General features: G+C 42.7%; 2 protein-coding genes across 3 annotated transcripts; both read left to right on the top strand.

Moving 5' to 3' along the window:
- Positions 1 to 852: 852 nt before the first annotated feature.
- exoc1 (exocyst complex component 1) lies at positions 853 to 10,257 on the top strand. Of its 2 annotated transcripts, XM_061078271.1 has the most exons (19): positions 853 to 899; positions 1,722 to 1,853; positions 1,948 to 2,078; positions 2,184 to 2,343; positions 3,393 to 3,580; positions 3,709 to 3,936; positions 4,175 to 4,307; positions 4,415 to 4,524; positions 6,273 to 6,422; positions 6,507 to 6,615; positions 7,290 to 7,334; positions 7,656 to 7,819; positions 7,921 to 8,034; positions 8,261 to 8,340; positions 8,641 to 8,869; positions 8,986 to 9,169; positions 9,253 to 9,452; positions 9,538 to 9,732; positions 9,821 to 10,257. In XM_061078271.1, exons 2-19 carry the CDS (start codon positions 1,730 to 1,732, stop codon positions 9,971 to 9,973), a joined length of 2,697 nt encoding a protein of 898 aa, XP_060934254.1. In that variant the 5' UTR covers positions 853 to 899; positions 1,722 to 1,729; the 3' UTR covers positions 9,974 to 10,257. The 2 variants fall into 2 exon arrangements, with proteins under 2 accessions (XP_060934254.1, XP_060934255.1); XM_061078272.1 differs by lacking the exon at positions 7,290 to 7,334.
- Positions 10,258 to 10,867: 610 nt separating this feature from the next.
- On the top strand, positions 10,868 to 19,759 carry cep135 (centrosomal protein 135). The gene is made up of 26 exons (XM_061078150.1): positions 10,868 to 11,015; positions 11,370 to 11,503; positions 11,593 to 11,783; positions 11,875 to 12,042; positions 12,744 to 12,885; positions 13,005 to 13,089; positions 13,192 to 13,320; positions 13,466 to 13,681; positions 13,803 to 13,868; positions 14,014 to 14,164; positions 14,257 to 14,489; positions 14,594 to 14,749; positions 14,826 to 14,963; positions 15,141 to 15,218; positions 15,383 to 15,534; positions 15,792 to 15,907; positions 16,001 to 16,155; positions 16,374 to 16,429; positions 16,520 to 16,688; positions 16,786 to 16,896; positions 17,058 to 17,243; positions 17,367 to 17,576; positions 17,696 to 17,898; positions 18,003 to 18,107; positions 19,047 to 19,202; positions 19,389 to 19,759. The coding sequence occupies exons 2-26, from the start codon at positions 11,391 to 11,393 to the stop codon at positions 19,408 to 19,410; spliced, it is 3,507 nt and encodes a 1,168-aa protein (XP_060934133.1). The 5' UTR covers positions 10,868 to 11,015; positions 11,370 to 11,390; the 3' UTR covers positions 19,411 to 19,759.
- The last annotated feature ends 89 nt before the right edge of the window (positions 19,760 to 19,848 follow it).

The following is a 19,848-nucleotide window of genomic DNA, read 5'->3' as shown; positions in this document are numbered from 1 at the left end:
AGTCATAATTTCACAGTACAGCTATTTTTTATATCCGCTATTTTGGATAAACATCATCAGGAGAATGATTCCCTGCAAATTATTATAATGTGAAGAATTTAGATTTTATAGATTTGTGCATATCTTCTAGTATAGTGGCTGGAAACTGAGGATGTGATTAAACAAATGTATGTAAGCAAAGCATGCAATTTAAGATAATATGAAAGCCTAGAACTTGATTATCACATGAGGACCCCGACCCACTTAAAGACAGCATTTTAAATATGCGCTCCGACTTGTTATCTACTGGTAGTGACTGGTTGGTTGAGGTTTTTACCATCAGGGCCCAAGTCTCCTCACCTGAGGACATTAGAATTCCTTCCACTTTATTTATTCTTAAATCATCACATTAAACATATTTTCAAAGGGAAGCCTTTAATGTCTAATTCTAAATGGTTTTAGCAGATTGTGTTTTTTCTAATATTTTCTTTAATGTTGTCTTTCTTATTTGGTTAAGTTATGTGTTGTTTTACTCAATGTATTTTGATAGCACGTTGTAACCTTATTAAGATAAGTGCAATAGAAATAACGTTTTAATTTATTGATCCTCTGTCCCTGTCTCACTCTCTATCCCTGTCCCAGTCTCCATTTCTGACCCTATCTCGGTCTATCGCTGCCTCTGTCTCTGTCCCTATGTCTCTGTATGTGTCCACGACTCTGTCTCTATCCTGTCCCTGCCTCTCAGTGTCTCTGTGTCTGTCCCTGTCTCCGGGTGCATGTCTCTGTGTGCAGCAGACACATGATCAGTACTGATGTGGATGTGGATGTTGACAGTGTCGTCACCACGTGACAGCTCCGCCTGAGAACCCGGAAGGAAGAGGGCGGGGCTTTGCTCGGGGCTGGAGGATTGAGAAGACAAGGTAACGGCAACTCGTGATACATGTATCCGTCAGAACACAAATATGGATAATTTTAATATGAAAAACATCCCAGTGCTGTAGTGTATCTGATTTATTGCGGCGTGTTCCATGAAGCTGACAGTAACAGAACAAACAGCAGCTAGCTCCTTCCAGCTAGCAGCAGCGCTAGCAGCCAGCAAGCTAACAAACAGAGGACATCGGTGCAGGACATTGGGAAGGGCCTGCTTCATTCCGTTTAGTCCAGTGTTCCTGTTGACAGCATTGGAGCTGACTTTAAAGACATGTTCCTAAGATTTTGTTGTGACGCTCTCCACTGGTTTGTGGAGCTAAAACCAACAGCCCATGGCAGCCTGTAAGCTAGCCGGTGTTAGAAGAGTGTGTGATGGGCTAAAAGACGCAGAGCCAGTGTTTATTAGCTTTAAGATAACGTCTGAAAATATCTCCTAATATCTTATGAGTAAGTCCCCAGAAAGTCACGACCCTAATAACAATGGTTGAGTACAGTTGCCTCGATGTGGAGGATGAGTCACTTGTCATGAGCAGTGTCGCCTCCTCTGCTTTCATACATTTGTAAAGCCTGTACAGTGATCTATCATAATGTCAGAGAAATATTGGACATTTTGTTTTTATATGTTTATTTGTTACTATGTTATTATACGTTGCTTTTTTTTTACACTTGTATAGTTCTTTGTAAATCTATAACAGGGGGACTTTGATTTAAAGATGACACCTTACGTAATGTTGTGCTTGCGCAATTACAATAAAGTGTTTTGAATTGAATTGTCTCTGTTTTCCTGCTGCCTGTCGTGTTGTGTATCACAGTATCCACCATGACGGCCATCAAGCATGCTCTCCAGAGGGACATCTTCACGCCCAACGATGAGCGGCTCCTCGGCATCGTCAACGTCTGCAAGGCAGGGAAGAAGAAGAAGAACTGCTTCTTGTGTGCGACAGGTAAGTGGGTCGTAAAGAAGCAGCTTTAAAAAACTGTTAAATCACAAAAGGTAAATGTTGTCTGATAAAATTAGTTTTTTTTTTTCTCTACCAGTTACCACTGAGAGGCCCGTCCAGGTTAAAGTAGTGAAGGTGAAGAAATCCGACAAGGGGGATTTTTACAAGCGACAGCAGACCTGGGAGCTCCGAGATCTGACAGAAGTGGATGCCAAAGATGCCAGCAAGGTCAGAAAATAACTGTATTATTATTATGTATCACCCACAACAATGCTTTGTGACGATGAACACATTTGTTTCCCTCATTCACGTCATGTTACTGTTCTCTTTTAGGAGAATCCTGAATTCGACCTTCATTTCGAGAAGGTGTACCGGTGGCTGGCCAGCAGCACGGCTGAAAAGAACTCCTTCATTTCTTGCATTTGGAAGCTGAACCAGCGTTATCTGAGGAAGAAGGTGGAGTTTGTGAATGTCAGTCCTCAGCTGCTGGAAGGTGTGGAAACTCTCTATCCTTAGCCACCCCTGTGAGCGCATGCCTCTTTTCATGATTTGATTACCTTTGCTTAAAGGTGTGTCTTTGACCTTGGTGTTTATTGGTTGTGTTTGAAGTACTCTAATTTAGACCAGACAAAAGGACCTTGGTCGACTTTTGGTTGATTTAATTTATTAATAGCATGTTTACAGATCTCTTCTTTGTATCCTGGTTTGTGGTTTGGCTTTCTGTGTTAAATTCTCCTTTATTCTCACTTTTCTCTCTTAAATCTTTCTCTGGCCAGAACTTCCTAAAGCGGAAGGTTGGTAGGACTTAACTTTCCCCTCTCCTCACTCCTCTCCATTGTATGCTCATGACCTCAGATCACCATTCTCATTAGATATTCTCACCTTCTCAAAGCTCCTCCCGTTTGAACTACTTCTAAATAAGGATGGAAATGATTATTTTTTTATTAATAATGATCATAACCCATGATTAAGTCATATTGTTGCTAAACTTTCAACATTTTACTCGTTCATATCACCTTAATTCCTTGGAATATACTGTTATATTAATTATTGTATTCTGTAGTTCATGTGACCCTGAAATGTAGCTCTCAATGTTTCTCTGTCCAGAACAATATCAAATGTAGTTGTTAGTTCAGATGTTCAGCTTTAATTTGTTTTATAGAGCAGTAATTTTTTCAGGCAGAACAAATATACAGAGAAGTATATTTTACCAGTGAAAGCCATGACAGACTGCATATACTTTCTCTTATAACCCTCTTTCCATTACCTAAGATGGTGATGGTTTTATGGAGTCATATAACCTGCAGTCAGATTTATTATAGTTTAACATTCAAGTTAAACGTGAAGCCGTAGTAGTAAATGAGTACAGAACTATTAAAACCTGTAGACTTAATTATTTAAGAAATAATTAAGACTTTATAAAACTATTTATCATCAGTTAATTCGGTGAGCAAGAAGATAATAAAGCCTGATATATTGGAAGAGCTTTGTGTTTGTGCTGGTGTCATGTTCATGTCTTTTCATGTGTTTCCATGGGTGAAGAGTCGGTGCCAAGTGGGGAGAGCCAGAGTGTTGCCGGGGGTGAGGAAGATGCTTTGGACGACTACCAGGAGCTGAGCACCCGTGAGGAGCAGGATATCGAGGGCATGATGGAGACGTGCGAGTACGCCATCTCCAATGCTGAGGCTTTTGCGGAGCAGCTCTCCAAGGAGCTGCAGGTTTTAGATGGGGTGAGAGAAATTATAATAAGAATGAAAAGTGTTGATCTTGGTTTTTATTTCCCTTAGTGTTTTGGAAATAAATATTTACTTGAACACAGAAACATATTAACACAGTGTTCATTGTTTCCCGCTTTAAGGCCAACATCCAGTCCATCATGGCCTCGGAGAAGCAGGTGAATATCTTGATGCAGCTGCTGGACGAGTCTCTGGCAGAGGTGGACACCATTGAGGGCAAACTGAGCAGTTATGAGGAGATGCTCCAGAGCGTCAAGGAGCAGATGGACCAGATCTCCCAGAGCAACCGCCTCATCCAGATCAGCAACACCAACAATGGCAAACTGCTGGATGAGATCCAGTTCTTGGTGGTGAGGACACATTATGATGTCATTAGCTGTCAATTCACACACAAGTGCCATAATTAGGTTATCAGTTTATCTAAATACAGTTATCAGAGGTTAGTTTGCTTTAAAAATTAGTCCCCATCTTAATTTGGTTATAATCCTGTTTTGAGCCTTTAAATCTACTGTTTACTAGATTACTTGTTGTATTGCTTGATTGTTGGACTTTGTTTGATGGCTGAAATGTGTGTGTTTTCTCATATAGAACTACATGGACCTGTCTAAGGGACACATCAGGGCCTTACAGGATGGAGATCTGACCTCCCCCAAAGGTATTGAGGCCTGCATCAACGCCTCTGAAGCACTTCTGCAGTGCATGAACGTGGCTCTCCGTCCAGGTTGGTTTGCAAATGAAGTGTTAAGGACTACTTTCTGATCAAACAAGTCCCCTAGTAGTTGTTTTAAAGCAAATAATCAGATTGAAGTTATAATTCCTTCATCATAGGCCATGAGAAGCTGATGGCTGTGAAGCAGCAGCAGCTCCTATTCGCTGATCTGAGGGACACCTTTGCTCGGCGCCTCACCAATCACCTCAACAACGTGTTTGTTCATCAGGTAACACACACCGACGCCGGGCGCATTTCCTCCCTGGCGTTGCGTCACGACCTGCTCCGGGTCGGCTTGGAAAGGCTCGGGGGCGGGAGGAACGAAGACCACGCCGAGAAATGTTTCATAAAAGCGACCGCACGTTAGGGGCACGAAGGCGGGGGGCCGAAGCCTGCCTGCGACAGCCCCAGCCGCGGAGACGGGGGGGGGGGGTCTCCGAGTGATGGAAAAGCGACCCTCAGTCTTCATTTGGCTCAGACACCGAAGTCAGAGTCACGAGTCAGAGTGTGTGTGTTTTGTATTTATTTTTATTTATTTAAGTATAGTGTAAACTTTTGTTAACAGTTCGTATGTTATTCATAGTTTTAAGTTAAAAAGGGTTTTGTATTTATTTTTATTTATAATCTACTTTAAACAGTTAATATATTTAGAAATAAAAAAAGCCTTTCTTAGTCAAGTATCGTTTTGTGCACTTTTTTGAAAAAAGTATCAGTTCAGGCACCGTTTAGGAACCGGTATCGGATAAAAACCAAACGATACCCATCCCTACTGCAGACTCAGTTTTGTAAACCTTTTTTTTAATGGTTTTATTTAGCTTGTGTTGGCTGAATCAAAGGCCACACAATGATTAGTATGCTTAAGCAAATATGTACTTCATAATTGTTTCTGCTACTTTACACATCTGCATATTGAAGTTGAGTAAAGGCAGCATAGTAGCGTGGAGTCAGACTCCGCTGTCCTCTGTTGGCCTCACAGCTAACCATTGTTAGTGTTCTGCACCAGGGAGGACTGGATTCTGTCCTGTTCTATTCCAGTCTCTCTCTCTCTCGCTGTCCCTCTCCCCTGTCTGTCTCCCCTGTCTCTCCTCATTGACGTCCTGTTTATCTGTAACTCTTTTCCTGGGCTTCCTCTGTGTGGTTTCCTTCCAGCCGTGTCCCTCCTAATCTTGGCTCTGCTCACTTTGAATCATCCCACTCTGCTCTCTGTCTCTGTGTCAGTTCAACCACTTCAGTCACTTCAAAATGACCATCCCTCAGTTCTATAGGTCCTCCTGTCTGTCACTTCCAGTGAGTACCCTCACAGCAACCCCCCGCGTGCCCCCTCTTTGCTAATATTTGACCTGGCATACCTCCCTCCAACGACTTGAGACACCCCGGGCTCTTCCATCATCTGCTGCATGGGACATGTATCTAACTTCTCTCATATGACCTTAAAGCTGAAGAGGCACAATTCATCTTTTTCCTCATTCACCAACTGTCTGCTCTCTGCTAAGGATTATTTTGTTTGGGTGCTAACGTGGCTTTGTTGCAAAAGGTGTCATCATAAAACCCTGTGCCTGTCTGCTCGGTGTGCATGTCTAGTAAACAAACTAGAGACTGAACAATCTAACAATCAGGGGAAGTGAGGAGACCATCTGTATTGCAGTTGGAGTTCTGTTTTTCAATATTATATTTAGTTGAGGCCTAAAACTACTGGAGTTTTTTAGTTGAACAATTTTTTAGTTGAAATCTTTTCATGGGAACGCAACATAAAGTAACCTTGTATGTTTATGGCAGGAAGCAAGATGAATCGTACTCATGTGTGGTGTGTTTGTGTAAACAGAGAAAGATGGAAATTCAAAATTCAAATCAAAACAAACTTTATTTGTCCCCGGTGAGAAATTCGAACGAGTGAATGAGACTAAATAGCAGTGGGTTTTTCTGTATTAACTCTTATTGAATAAACTGCAAATTGTGTCTTCCTGCTTTATCATCCAGGGCCATGACCAGAGTTCCACGCTGTCCCAGCACACAGCAGAGCTTACTCTGCCCAAACACAGCCCCCTCCACAGGGACCTGCTGCGCTACGCCAAGCTCATGGAGTGGCTGAAGAATACCCACAGGGAGAAGTACGAGGGTCTATCAAGGGTCAGTTATATTGAACTAAAAATATATTTAAATGAATATTATTGCCTTCCATCTGAGAATAATGTTATCATCTTTGTTTTTCAGACCTACGTGGATTATATGAGCAGACTCTATGAAAGAGAAATCAAAGACTTCTTTGAGGTGGCCAAGATAAAGATGGCGGGTACAACCAAGGAAGCAAAGGGCAAGTTTGGTAAGAACTGCAATTCAGACTTGTTGGTGCAAAGATATGAAGCATGTTCGTCTTTTGGCGTATATGTTATAAAGAGTGTTTTTGTTCTCCTAACATCTCCTTTTCTATTTTTCTTCCTCTTTACAACATGTAGTTCACTCAGGTGATGGAATTTGGAATTGTCACTGCATTTTTAGAGTATTTTGTATTTTGTCCAATATTTGTATTGTACTGGCAGAGAGAAGATAATGGAATATTCATATATAAATATGGAAACAAGGCCTTATTCCTCTCCAGCCTTCTAAGTCTGCAAACAAAAGTATATTATCCCAAAGGATTTGCTTCCACTGTGTTCAAGTCTTGCTTCTTGTTTTGATAACATCTCCTCTTTCCTTTGCACGGAGACCTTACATGCTGAATTCTGTACTCTTTTAATATAAGACCTTTGCTGAGCTTTGGTTTTGGTCGAATAGTGGAACTCTGCTTTCTGCATTCTATGTTGGCTTTTCCTTCTGGAAAAAAATAAGAATTCGTTTTCCAAAGGTTTGTCCGAACCTACGAGCATACATACCTCGATGCACGTCAGCGTATATGTGACTTTGTACATCTAACGTCTTGCCTCACTCCTCCCATGCTGCATGTTATAAGCCTAACCTGTCTCTGTCTTTGATGCCTGCCTTTTTAACTGGCTGCAGCCACGCTTCCTCGGAAAGAAAGTGCTCTCAAACAGGAAACAGAAAGTAAGTACGACTGGTAATATGTGGATAGTACAGCTACTCCATTGTTGATTACACACTCTGCTTCTCTCTTTAACTGTGCTACCCTGATAAACACTTAAGGCTTTACACACCATTACCTCACCATCTATGTGATTGGTTTGTGCTAAATGTTCACAATGCTGCTTATTCATCACCACATAATCTATTTCAATTGTAAATACCCACAAAACTGCACCCTTTATATCCATGTAATTAGTAGTCATTTGAATGATATTCCCAAATTGTGGGCTCATTCTCGCTAAAAGTTTCAAATCTCACTGTGTGTCTGTTGTGCCATATCAGGCCTTCACGGCAGCTCAGGGAAGCTGACAGGCTCGACCTCAAGTCTGAACAAGCTGACAGTGCAGGGCTCCAACAGCCGGCGCTCCCAGTCTTCCTCACTGCTGGACATGGGTAACATGTCCGCCTCTGATCTGGACGTGGCGGACAGGACCAAGTTTGACAAGGTGACGCTGCCAGAGATGCACAGATGTAATTAAGTTAGCTATGTGTTTACATGTTGTTCTGTACGAGGAGGTTAAACATAAGGTTTTTTTTCTCCGAGTAGATCTTTGAGCAGGTCCTCAGTGAACTGGAGCCTCTGTGTCTCGCAGAACAAGACTTCATCAGCAAGTTCTTTAAACTGCAGCAGCACCCAACAATTACACCCCCGCTTGCTCAGGTAAATCTTGGATAACATATTGTATGGATGACTGATGACTAACTTTAAAACTCTAAAACATTTATGGTACTTTACATCAACAGTTGCACTTGTGGGCTGCTGTCTGAAACCATGAAATAATACAGCAATAAAATCTCTGGCGTGTTTACAGTTACAGCGACAATCATTAACATGTCGGCATATAGTAGTTTGGGTTTGTCATGTTTTATATCTGTTGTCCCGGCAGCCTGAAACCGAGGACTCAGATGGAGTCATGCAGTCAAGAGTGGCTCCCCAGGCAGAACACAGACACTCCTTTTCATCAGAGTGAGTAGTTGCTAACAGCTCTGTTGCAAATATCTTCACAACCAGAAATATTAATGATTTTCTATGCAGTGCACTCCTCACCTCCCATCTCTTAGTACTGGGGCCGTCAGCCTTCCTCTATAATCCCAGTTGAATTCCGTCTTTTGTTGTTGTTAATATTCAAATTATATTCGAATTTTTAATGACATTTCTTAGTTACAAATAGCCTATTGTACCATGTATACTCAGGCTTATGTTTTACTAGTGCAACTCATCATGTTGTAGTTATATGTTCTCACCACAACTTTCTGTCCCTCCTAGGAAAGACCTGGTGCGGCTGATGATGAATAAAATCTTCCAGAGCATCGAGACGGAGCTCAACAGTCTCATCGCTCTGGGTGACAAGATTGACAGCTTCAACTCTCTCTACATGCTGGTGAAGATGAGTCACCATGTGTGGACAGCTGAGAACGTGGACCCGGCCTCGTACCTCAGCACTACTCTGGGAAATGTGCTGGTCACTGTCAAGAGGAACTTTGACAAATGCATTGTGAGTGGAGTGATTATAATGGGGGGGAATCCATGCTTTCTTTTGGTCACTAAAGTAAAGTGAAGGTTCGATTCAGTGAAAATGTTTAATAATGAAAATTTCCTGTTTTCTTACAGTCTGGTCAGATCAGACAGATGGAAGAAGTGAAGATTTCCAAGAAAAGCAAAGTTGGTATTCTACTTTTTGTCACTGGGTTTGAAGAGTTCGCTCAGCTGGCTGAAACGATCTTCCGTAATGCAGAACGACGAGGAGATCTGGATAAAGCTTATGTCAAACTTATCAGGGCCGTCTTCATGAATGGTAAGACAACTCCACAACCAAATTCTGATTGGGTTACTGGCCCAGAAACTTCAAAATGTTCTGAACACTGATTGTCTGTCCAGTGGAGAAGGTAGCCAGTGAGAGTCAGAAGACACCGCGGGATGTCGTGATGATGGAGAATTTCCACCACATCTTTTCTACACTGTCACGACTAAAGATCTCCTGCCTGGAAGCAGAGAGACGAGAGGCCAAGCACAAATACACAGACCACCTGCAGTCCTATGTAATCAACTCCCTGGGCCAGCCCCTGGAAAAACTCAATGTAAGACCAACTGTCACGTAAAGGTTATCACAAAGAGTAGGGAACTGTAAAGTAGGTTACATTAACTGTTTGCCCTGTATTGCAGCATTTCTTTGAAGGAGTTGAGGCCCGCGTCGCTCAGGGTGTCCGTGAGGAGGAAGTAAGCTACCAACTGGCCTTCAACAAGCAAGAGCTACGCAAAGTTATTAAAGAGTATCCTGGCAAAGAGGTCAAAAAGGGACTTGACAACCTTTACAAGAAGGTGGACAAACATCTGTGTGAAGAGGAGAGTCTGCTCCAGGTGAGAAAGTCTTGAGTTTTAGTGGTGAAACCGTCCAGCTTATCAGCGGTGACACATTTCTCACCCTATTTCTGATTTTCTCCACCAGGTGGTGTGGCACTCCATGCAAGATGAGTTCATCCGGCAGTACAAGCACTTTGAAGATTTGATTGGTAGATGCTATCCTGGATCTGGAATCACCATGGAGTTCACCATACAAGACATGTTGGAGTACTTCTCCAGCATCGCTCAGTCCCATTAGTCTTGCTGCTCTGCACTGTTGAATAGTGACTCACTACTGCCTCAAACTGGCTGAACGTACACTAGCTATTCCCTGAGCTTCCCGGTGTTGCTTTCTGGATGATGAAACATTTCCTCTATGTATGTCGGTGTGTTCCTTTGAAAGAGATTGGATGGTGATGCAGATATCTCTGCAGTGAGTGTGTGCCTGTTTCTGTGTGATTCAGCTATTCTAAATATTTCTTTGTTATATTTTTATTTGTGTATTCCACATGTACATAATAAATTAGCATCTGCCAAACGTCATTCTTTGTTGGGTCTGTGTTCATGAATTATTGATTTTTATGATTGTGTCATGCACATTATGTTCCCAGGCTTTCAAGCCACCTTTTATTTACAAAAAGAAAAGCCAGAGTAGCAGCATCAAAAAGGAAACTAAACAAATATACCATACACCAGTTTTCCCACCCAAAATTTAGAAACCAAGGAAGCCAACCTGAGCATTTAAAAGCATTAAGAGAAAACACCCATTCCTTACATTAATCATCAGTGCAAACTTTTCTGTACTTTGAACCGACAGTTGATTTAAACATTCTTAACTCAACATTTTAAAGGCAATGAAGAAGAACGTGTGATTCCTTCTCTACCTCTTCATTTATTGCATATATTTAATCAATCTGATAAGTTATCTCTTCTAAATGTCCCTTTGGATCAATAAAGTGTTTAACTATCTATTCATCCATCCACTAATCCACCATAGATTAATTCATCCATCCATCCATCCATTCATCCTGTGGCCACCCCGCCCCTCCGCCATCTGTGCGGACAGCGCGGGTTGACAAAACAAGCCACCCCAGATGTTGTGCAGCCAAACCGGAGATCAGCGGCGCTCTTTTCAAACGCTTTACCGCGGAAACATGTCGACTCTCGGCTTGTTTATTATCTAACTTCACGTTGAGAATCACCGACGCTATAATGCATATCGTGCGAGTGTCTGTGGTTGATGTAAAGTTACGTTGACGTCGGTGAAGCTGAAGTTAGTTGCCGGGGAAACGCCAAGTACGGTAGGTTGAGGCAACCCTGAGATTTAATGCTAATAAAGTGGCTAACTGTTGTCAAGCAGCACTGACGAGAGGCTTTAGGCCGCCGCCAACCTGCGAAAACGGGTACATCCGGAGATAACATCGCTAAATGCTAATATCACACACCCCTGTCTAGTAAAGGAGGAGTTGCTACCTAACGTGAAGCTAGCTAGCTAGCGTTAGTCAACAACAACAACAAGCCGCTGGCTAAGTTAGCCACTGTAACTGACACACGACTCAACCATTCACTTAGTTTGTCCCACATGGTGTGTTGTGTCTTCTGGCTGTAGCTGCCTTGCTAATCGATGTAAACGCTGCTGCTGGGTTGTGTTGTAGCTTCAGTGTCCCATCGCAGCCATGACCAGCACCGCGGAGAAGAAGTTCGTCAACTTGAGGAAGCGACTGGATCAGCTGGGCTACAGACAGCCACTGGGAATAGAGTCACTGCCACTAGTGGAGAAACTATTCAGGTGAAACCTCAAAAGCCAGTCTGCATTCCCTCTCCTACATCCCATGATCCCAGTTGATATTTGAGAGAGATCTTCCCCTTGTCTTACAGTGACCTGGTCCACACGACTGAGAGCCTGCGCAATGCCAAGCTGTCAGCAGGTAAATCGGAAAAGGAAAGCCGGAACGTTGATGCTCTCCTGGAGCCGTACAGGACGGACAATGCCCGGGTGGTGAGGGAGAACAACGAGCTGCACCTGGAGCTGCTGAAGCTGAAGGAGGAGAAGGAGCGTGACACCAGAGGTCGGTTGTTACAACAAACCGGCTCCTACACTCTCACCTCTGTGACCCACTGACATGTTTCACAGCTCCACGCAACCCTGTCTCGTTTCAGAGCTCAAGACCCACGTCAGAAAACTGGACCACGACACCTGTGACCTGAAGTTCTTAAACAATCAGTATGTGCACAAGGTGCGCTGCCTGGAGAAGGACAGCAAGGCGAAAGCTGAGCGCATCCAGCAGCTGCAGGAGAAGAACATGCAAGCTGTGGTGCAGACACCAGGTAAATACCAGGGGTCGGACCTTAAGTTCTTTGAGCCAATTCAAACCTGCAATAAACATCCGTCCTGAATGATCTGATCAGTGGTCAGCACTAAGCACAGGAGTGATCACACTCAAATGTGCCCTGAGATCTGATCTCAAAGAACACATTAATGGGACCACATTCTTCTCGCTGTGGGAATCCAACTACACCCTGGGCTACATATAAAGGACCGCCCAGTCAGCTGAGGTCCTCTGACCTGCATCAGTTTCTCAATGAATCAAACACATGTTTAGGCTTCACTGTTCCCATACGCTAGTTTGTTTCTGACCACCGCCACAATATCAGCAAGGTTCCCCCTTATATTGACTGATGCTTTTCTTAAATTGGTCCAATCTTTCTTCACAGCACAGTCCCTGTCCTGATCCCTCTCTCCATCTAACTTTCTCTACCTCTCTCGCTTGTCCCGACACACAAACACATTGACATTGGACACATCTGTAAACTCATACTGGGTGGAAACAACATCATTTAGTCTTTGTTAACACAAACGAGGTTCATGATTATTTGCATATAGATTGGGGAAGTGAGATCCCATTACAGGGACAGATGTTTACACCAGTTCTGAACAGGGTGTTCAAGAGCACACTGGAAGAGATAGTTGGCAGTTTGGAAATTTCAAACACTGGATAAAAATCAGTTTTTAATGATGACATTTCCAGGTGGAAAGAAGCGCAGTATTCCCTTCAGACGTCAGAGGATGCAGATTGATGAGCTCATACCTCCGTCCTCTGCATCAGCTTACCCTGCGTTGCACCCCGATGATCCATACGTAGCTGACCTGCTGCAGTTGGCAGATAGAAGGTTTGTTTTCTTTTGAAGCAGCTCAACTGTGTTATCAAGAAGAGTATTGGTAGTTTCTTGATGGATGTGATGGCATGCTTGTTATTTCTGTCTAACTGAAAGTCATTTGTGATCGGTAGAATTCATGAGCTGCAGGAAGACGTCATAAAGGTCAAATTAGACCTGGAAAATGCTCAGGAATATGTAAAACATTTAAATACTCAGGTGAGAAATACATTTCTAAAGGCAAACAAAATCCTTGTCACATATGTTAAATGTAAATATGTGGTCATGACATGTTTATTTAGTTTTTTACACTTCTATTAGATAGAGCAGAGGGACAAGGAGATCGAACGTCTGAACCGTGTTCTTCAGGGAGGACGTCCCCATGATGTAATTTCCCTCGAGGCGCAGAACATCAGCAACGAGAAACTGATTTCTCATCTTAACCTTCAGGCAAGTTTAACTATCCTAGAGGATGTTAATAAACATTTGTGAATTTGTTTTGGAATATGCACAGTGATCTTCAGCCTATTTCCTCTAGAGGAAAAGAAGGTTGTTCCACACCCTCCTGTCTGTACTAATACTTAATGTCACACAGATTGAGTACCTGCAGGAGACCAACAGAACACTGGAGCAGAAGGTCGAAGGACTGCAACAGAAGAAGAAAAACGCCTCAACTGAAGTGGCTAATCTGTCCTTAAAGAATCATGAACTGTGTGAGGAGCTTACGCACATCGACGACCTTGCGAAGCGCCTGGAGATGGACAAAGAGCGGGTGTTGGAAACAGTTGACATGGAACTGCAATACACTAAAGTGAGAATAATACGATTCAAGGACAAAAACAACCAAATGTAAATGTACTTATGTGTTTACAGGCATCAAGTGTGACATGTGAGTTAAAATAATAACAATGCAAAACTATGTTTTTCAACAGGAAGAGATCGATAAGCAACAGAGAATCATTGAAGACTTGAAGGATGTTATTACAAAATTAAGAAAGGTATTGACTCTGTTCTTATTCTATGTTCTTTTTAATAGGAATATCAATAATTTTTAGTATTTAGTTATTGACTTAACATTTATAACACAATTATATTGTGTTACACAAACTCAAATCATAACCTGTTGTTAATGTCTTAATTCAGGAGCAGTCTGAAGGTGACTTTGAAAAAGACCGTCTAAGGGATCAGCTCCTGGAGCTTAAAGAACAAAACGAGAAAATGGAGGGACTGGCGAATTTCCTGGATGGGGAGAAAATCAGGCTGCAGGACAAAATGGAGAAAGTGATGTCAGCTGGTAAGCAACAGTCTGGCATAGCTCAATTGTTAAAAGCCGTTCTAAACGCAGCTTTAAGTTGTTGACGTAAATGTGTTACTATTGTGTACCAGACAAAGACCTGGTGCTAGAGCTGGAAGCCATGCGGGCTAAACATGGTGTTTGTGGAAGGGAACGCTCCCCGTCACGTCTGGACGCATTCGTCAAGAGTCTAGAGGAGGAGAGGGATTACTATCGCCAGGAGGCTGAGCGCTACAAAAGGGCCAGAGGGGCAGGTGGTCAGGACTTAAGCCCGAGTCGTAGTCCAGGCAGAGGAAGGAGTCCATTGTCGAAACGTGCAACAAGGGTAAGAAACAATTCAAATTGTATTGACTATTCTGTTTCAAATAGTTTGATGCACTCAGCGGTCCCATAAAATAATACAGAAAGTCTACTTGCTTTATCTCTCAGGGAGGTGATGCAGAGGCAGAGCTGCTCCTTGTCAGACAGGAACGAGATGAGCTGAAGGCTGCTCTCATAGACTTTGAGAAGCACATGGAGGACATCCAAAACAATGTGAAGGCCCTCTGCGATGAGAGAGACCATTACAAAACCCAGTTTAAACAGGTGAGTTTGAACTTGTGTATGTACTTGAGATTATTCATTCTACACTTCTAAAGAGCAAATCTTCCTGTTCCCTCAGACTCAAGAAGACTTAAAACTGGCCCATAGCAAAGATATGTCAGCTGACGTCTTGGACCTGCAGGCAGAACTTAAACTGGCAGAAATCAAAATCGAGCAGATGACCGATGAAAAGGACACACTCATGGAAAGGTTAAAGGTCAGTCCTCGAGTAATGACATTCATCATGCACATGATTCTGCTGCACTATCATAGTGATATACATAGATAAGTTAATACATCTGCTTCAACTTCTCCAGGACATATTGTGATCTGTGTGCTATATTTGTTTACATTATATCAATTGCTTGAGTCTAACACACACAACATTTTGCAGGTTGCCCAAACTTCAGCTTCCACAGACAGACGGGGCGAGGAGAGGAGGATTGTTAACCTGGAAAATGCCATTCAGAGTGTAAGCCTTCTGTAAATCTGCTCTAACATTTCCCCCTGACTGGAGCTTGTTCAAAAGAGCCAAGACCCAACATGGGAAATGTTACCTCATATTCACAGCTGTAACTTTGGTCCTAAATAGCTTCATGCTGCTGTGTGTGGCTCATTGAGTTTAATGTGGTGCAGTTGGAGCAGGAGAGACTGGACCTGCAGTCCCAGGTGTGTCAGCTGATGGACAGCAGGGAGGTTGTGGGGGAGGATCTGAAGGTTCAGTCTAATGCCATGGTGCAGAATGCAGAGGAGGCGGCCCAGCAGAGGGCAGAGTCCAACGCTCTGAGGTTTGTGTGGAAAATACATGTATGTTGAGCAGTTTAAATATTAATGATATGGCAGCACTCAGGAAGCATGTTTAATGGTTATTGTAATAAAATTATTCTGCTGGCCATGGCTGATTAGGTCATCCACTAACCAGAGGACTGGTGGATCGATTCCCCAAATTGCTCCTGAGTATGTGTCCGCCTTAGTCGGGGATTGTTGTGATTCTCGCCATAATGTTTGAATTTTAATAGATGAGTTGCACCCTGTGTGTCTGCAGACTGCTACAGGAGCAGATGGAACAGTCAATGTCTGACACCCAGCACAGACTGTCTATGAAGATGAATGAGCTGCATAATGCCCAGCAGCAGATTGAGAAACTGGAGGATAGAATAGGTAAATGTTTAATGATTTTGTGTGGTTCAGGACATGTGTTGTTCTTCCTCTGTTGTTGCTTAGCTGTTTCCTTGATTTGGGTTTGTCTGCCAGGGGAGCTAAGTCAGCGAGGCTCCAAGCACAAGGAGGACGTGGCTGCTCTTCAGAAGTCCGTCTCTGCCCTGGATAGAGAGAAAGATGCTCTGCAGGATGAAGTGGATCAAAAGACGGAAAAGCTGGTCGCTATCGAGGAGGAGTTTTCCAAAAAAGTAGCTATCACCAACAAATACAATCTTTTATTTTATGACAAGTTCAAGTCTGTTTTAGGACGATACAGGCATGGCTGTATGTACAATTAAAATGTGATCGGTCCTTGTTATCATTGCTCTTGTCCATACATAAATCTCATACACAGTAAGTGATGAAGGACACAAATGTCTCTTAAAGACAACATTGTTTATGATCTTTTTCCTTTCTATTTCCTCAGGAAAAGACCCTTGAAGAAGTGAAACATACCGTTCTAAACTTGGATACCTCTTTAGCGTGCGTATCTTGGTCTCAAGGCTCTAAGTTGTTATTCAATACAACAAAACGCTGTGATAAATAAAAAAATAAGTAACGTGGTTCTTTCAGTCAGCTGCAGGGGGCCTTAAACAGCCGCGAGAGGGAGATAAGCAGCCTGAGGAGACAGCTGGACGCCTCTCAGGAGGAGCTGGTCGGACTCAGGAGAGAGAAGGAAATCACAATCAGGGAGAACAGGAGGCTGCAAGATGACCTGGCCACGATGACCAGAGAAAACCAGGTGTTTGTAACCTCATGTTCAGTTGTTTCTTTTGTGTCTCATGAAAGAATATGACGAAGAAATAACACCAGCTCTGCCTTTCTGTGTGTTTACCCAGGCTGTGCACATGGAGATGGAGGAGGCTATGCATGAGAAGGACGAGCTGAAACTGAGAGTCCACGCATACATTTCCGAAGTGTCCAGAATCGAGAAACTGATGGCAACAAAGGCAAGGGAGAACACTATTCTCCTATAGCTATTAAGCGACCTGTGTAATAGATACTCTCTCTCTGTGATACTTTCCGATGATACTTTATCTATATCTATATTTGAAGTGCCTCTACAGTAGACGTCTGCTCCGTCTCATTTCGCTGTGTGTATGACCCACAGGAGCAGGAGAACAGGAACCTACTGGAGCATTTCAGAATGGCTCACACTGAGGTGGAGGAGCGCGAGCAGAAGCTGCTGCACTCTGAAGGCCTCAATAACTCCATCCGCCTGGAGCTGCTCTCTTCAGACTCAGAACGCAGACACCTCCGAGATACTGTTGGCCACCAAGAGAGGGAAATCCATCAGGTGAGACACAGGCTGGAACAAGCAGCTTTCATAATTGGGAGCAAGACTGCCAACAGACGTCATACGCTAGAAGCTATTATACTGGTGTGGATTGATGTACTTACCCCTTACTGTTTTGTCAAGCACACACAAGCGCTGCAGGCTTATGAGGCCCAGGTATCCTCCCTGGTTCGTGGGATGTCCCGACTAGAGGAGGAGCTACACAGCACTCAGGAGGAGAAGGCAGCTCTGCTCTCAGATCTGGCCTCTGTCAGGGAGCTCTGTGTCAAACTGGACTCTGGCAAGGAGCTCACTGCACGTCAGCTCACCTCCAAAAGCATGGACCTGGAGAGGGTGAGCTCAGATAACTTGTCACAGCTGAGAAATGTTGCATTCCACCGGGGAGGAACGCCGGCTCACTAGCAGTTGTCAGTCATGGGAATTTATGCTCCGGGCATGTGCATGTTTTTTAGGTCACAGGAGAGGTGGAGGACGTTCGGTCCGAGGTGGATCTACTTAAGAAGCAACTGGGCAGTGAGCGGTTGACCGTCCGTAACCTGGAGACGCTACTCTCCTCCAATCGGCACAAGGAGTTCCAAACTCATCTTACAGCCAGCGAAAGAGAGTCGGAGCTAAAAGTCCTTCGTGACAGGCTCATGCTGGCTGACAGCAAAACGTAAATAAATCCAATTCACCATATGTGCTCGAACAAAATGTAATCGACTAAAATATCACTTTAGAAAGATGTTGAATATGATTTGTGTGTGTACATACTCTCAGTGCAGAGCATGCCAGGGAGCTGTCCGAGCTCCGTGGTAAAGTGTCTCAGCTTCAGACCGAGATGGACGTTCTGAAAAGACAGTTGACCACAGAACGCTTTGAACGGTGAGTTCAACAACTGTTGTTTTTGTACATTGATGCTGACATTTCCTCTATTACCCCAAGATCAATCTTGGAGCCCATTAGCTATCATCTAATGAAAAATTAGCCTATTGAGGCAAAGTCAATTATTTTGTTATTATATCATTTCACGTCTGTTCGCTGCACATTGTTTACAGTCAGACTAGTTTTTTATATCACACAAGCTGAACTTTCCTCACAAAAACATGAACATTAATACTTTTTGTAGCTAATTTAGGTTCCAATGATATTTTGGCTAATCTCTTTTAACGGACAAATAAAATAAAAGGTTGATAGCCGATGCATTTCGGTGAATGTGTTCCACCTCTTTAAGGTTCCACACAGACTGTTTTGCTCTGTGAGTACGAGATTCTGCTAATATCTATGTATAATTTAGTCTATAACCATGTAATTACAAAAGTAGCAGAGTTGATGCAACATAATAATCTAGTTTTTCATTCAGAATTGGCTACTAAAAGAGAAGGTCTTCCTTAATATTTCATCTTTGATGTAGCATGTTATCAGGATGTAGACTTAACTAAATGTCCAAAATGACTGTAAAACCAGTAAAACTCAGACTGTTCTCATAACAATTATTTTTATAAGTGCCGACAGTTTTCTTGCCTAATTCAATGATGTGAGTTCTCTTCAAATTGTTTTGTCTTAGCTGCGTTTCAAAACTCCCAACAAATCCATGATTTCTTGTCAAAAATGGGTAAAATATATCTGATTTGTTGTTGCTTAATGTTTGACCATCAACTAATTGACTAATCACTTCAGCTCTACCTAAACAGCTATGTAGAAGTATCACTTGTGCAGTGATTATCTAAGACAACTCCTCAAATGCATAGTTACAAAGATGTATCACCATAGGGGGGGTGCAGCATATTGTGACCTTGTCTGATTGTGTCTGTCTGTCCCCAGTGAGAGGGCAGTCCAGGAGATGCGCAAACAGGGTTTGTCTTTCTCATCCCTCCAAAGCTCCTCGCCCCGCAGCGCCTCCTCCGGTTCTCATCCCTTGTCCCCTGAAACCTCCGTCGTCCGAAGTCTTGACCGCTCAACTGACAGGGAAGCAGACAAGTAAGGCTGATGACATGAATATGATGAGGCTAGTTCTGGACTACGTACATTTGGATGTTTGAAGGAATAATATCTGGGTGAATTACATATGTCCCTTTTGATGTCTGAAACCCAAAAATAATGGATCATTACTATTTTTAACAAATGCTTCTTATTCTACTGAAATATTTTTCTTTCTCTTTTCAGAAGTGTGAGCTTCAAGGATTAAAGTCTCGATGTGATTAATGAAGGCTTTTATAAACCTAAGAAATAATTAGCACATAGCATTCCTCTGTGCCTCTTTATTTCCAAGTCCAGTCTGAAGGACCAAGGATAAAAAATGTGTTCCTACATTTAAACAAACTGTGACATAACTTTTCCACCAATATCTTGTACAGCCATGGAATAGATTGGACTAATAGAGGATTTAACTTTGTGAATGAGTTAGTGCCTCAGAAATCACTTTGTCATCAACAACCTCACACACAATGTAGCAAGAGAAGTGTCTGTTCAGCCCTGTTGTAATATTCTTATCCCTGTTTTTTTATGATGTCTAAATTATTTAATAAAACACCAAATAAAATGATACAAAATAACAAACTGTGGCATGTGCATCATTTAACTTAAAATTCTGGTTTTATTCGTTGGTTAATAGTCAAACGTAAAT

Source organism: Limanda limanda, chromosome 9 (assembly GCF_963576545.1).
Source record: "Limanda limanda chromosome 9, fLimLim1.1, whole genome shotgun sequence".
Lineage (NCBI taxonomy): Eukaryota > Metazoa > Chordata > Actinopteri > Pleuronectiformes > Pleuronectidae > Limanda > Limanda limanda.
The sequence above is the reverse complement of the archived record's forward strand: the minus strand, read 5'-3'. Positions and strand labels throughout refer to the sequence as shown.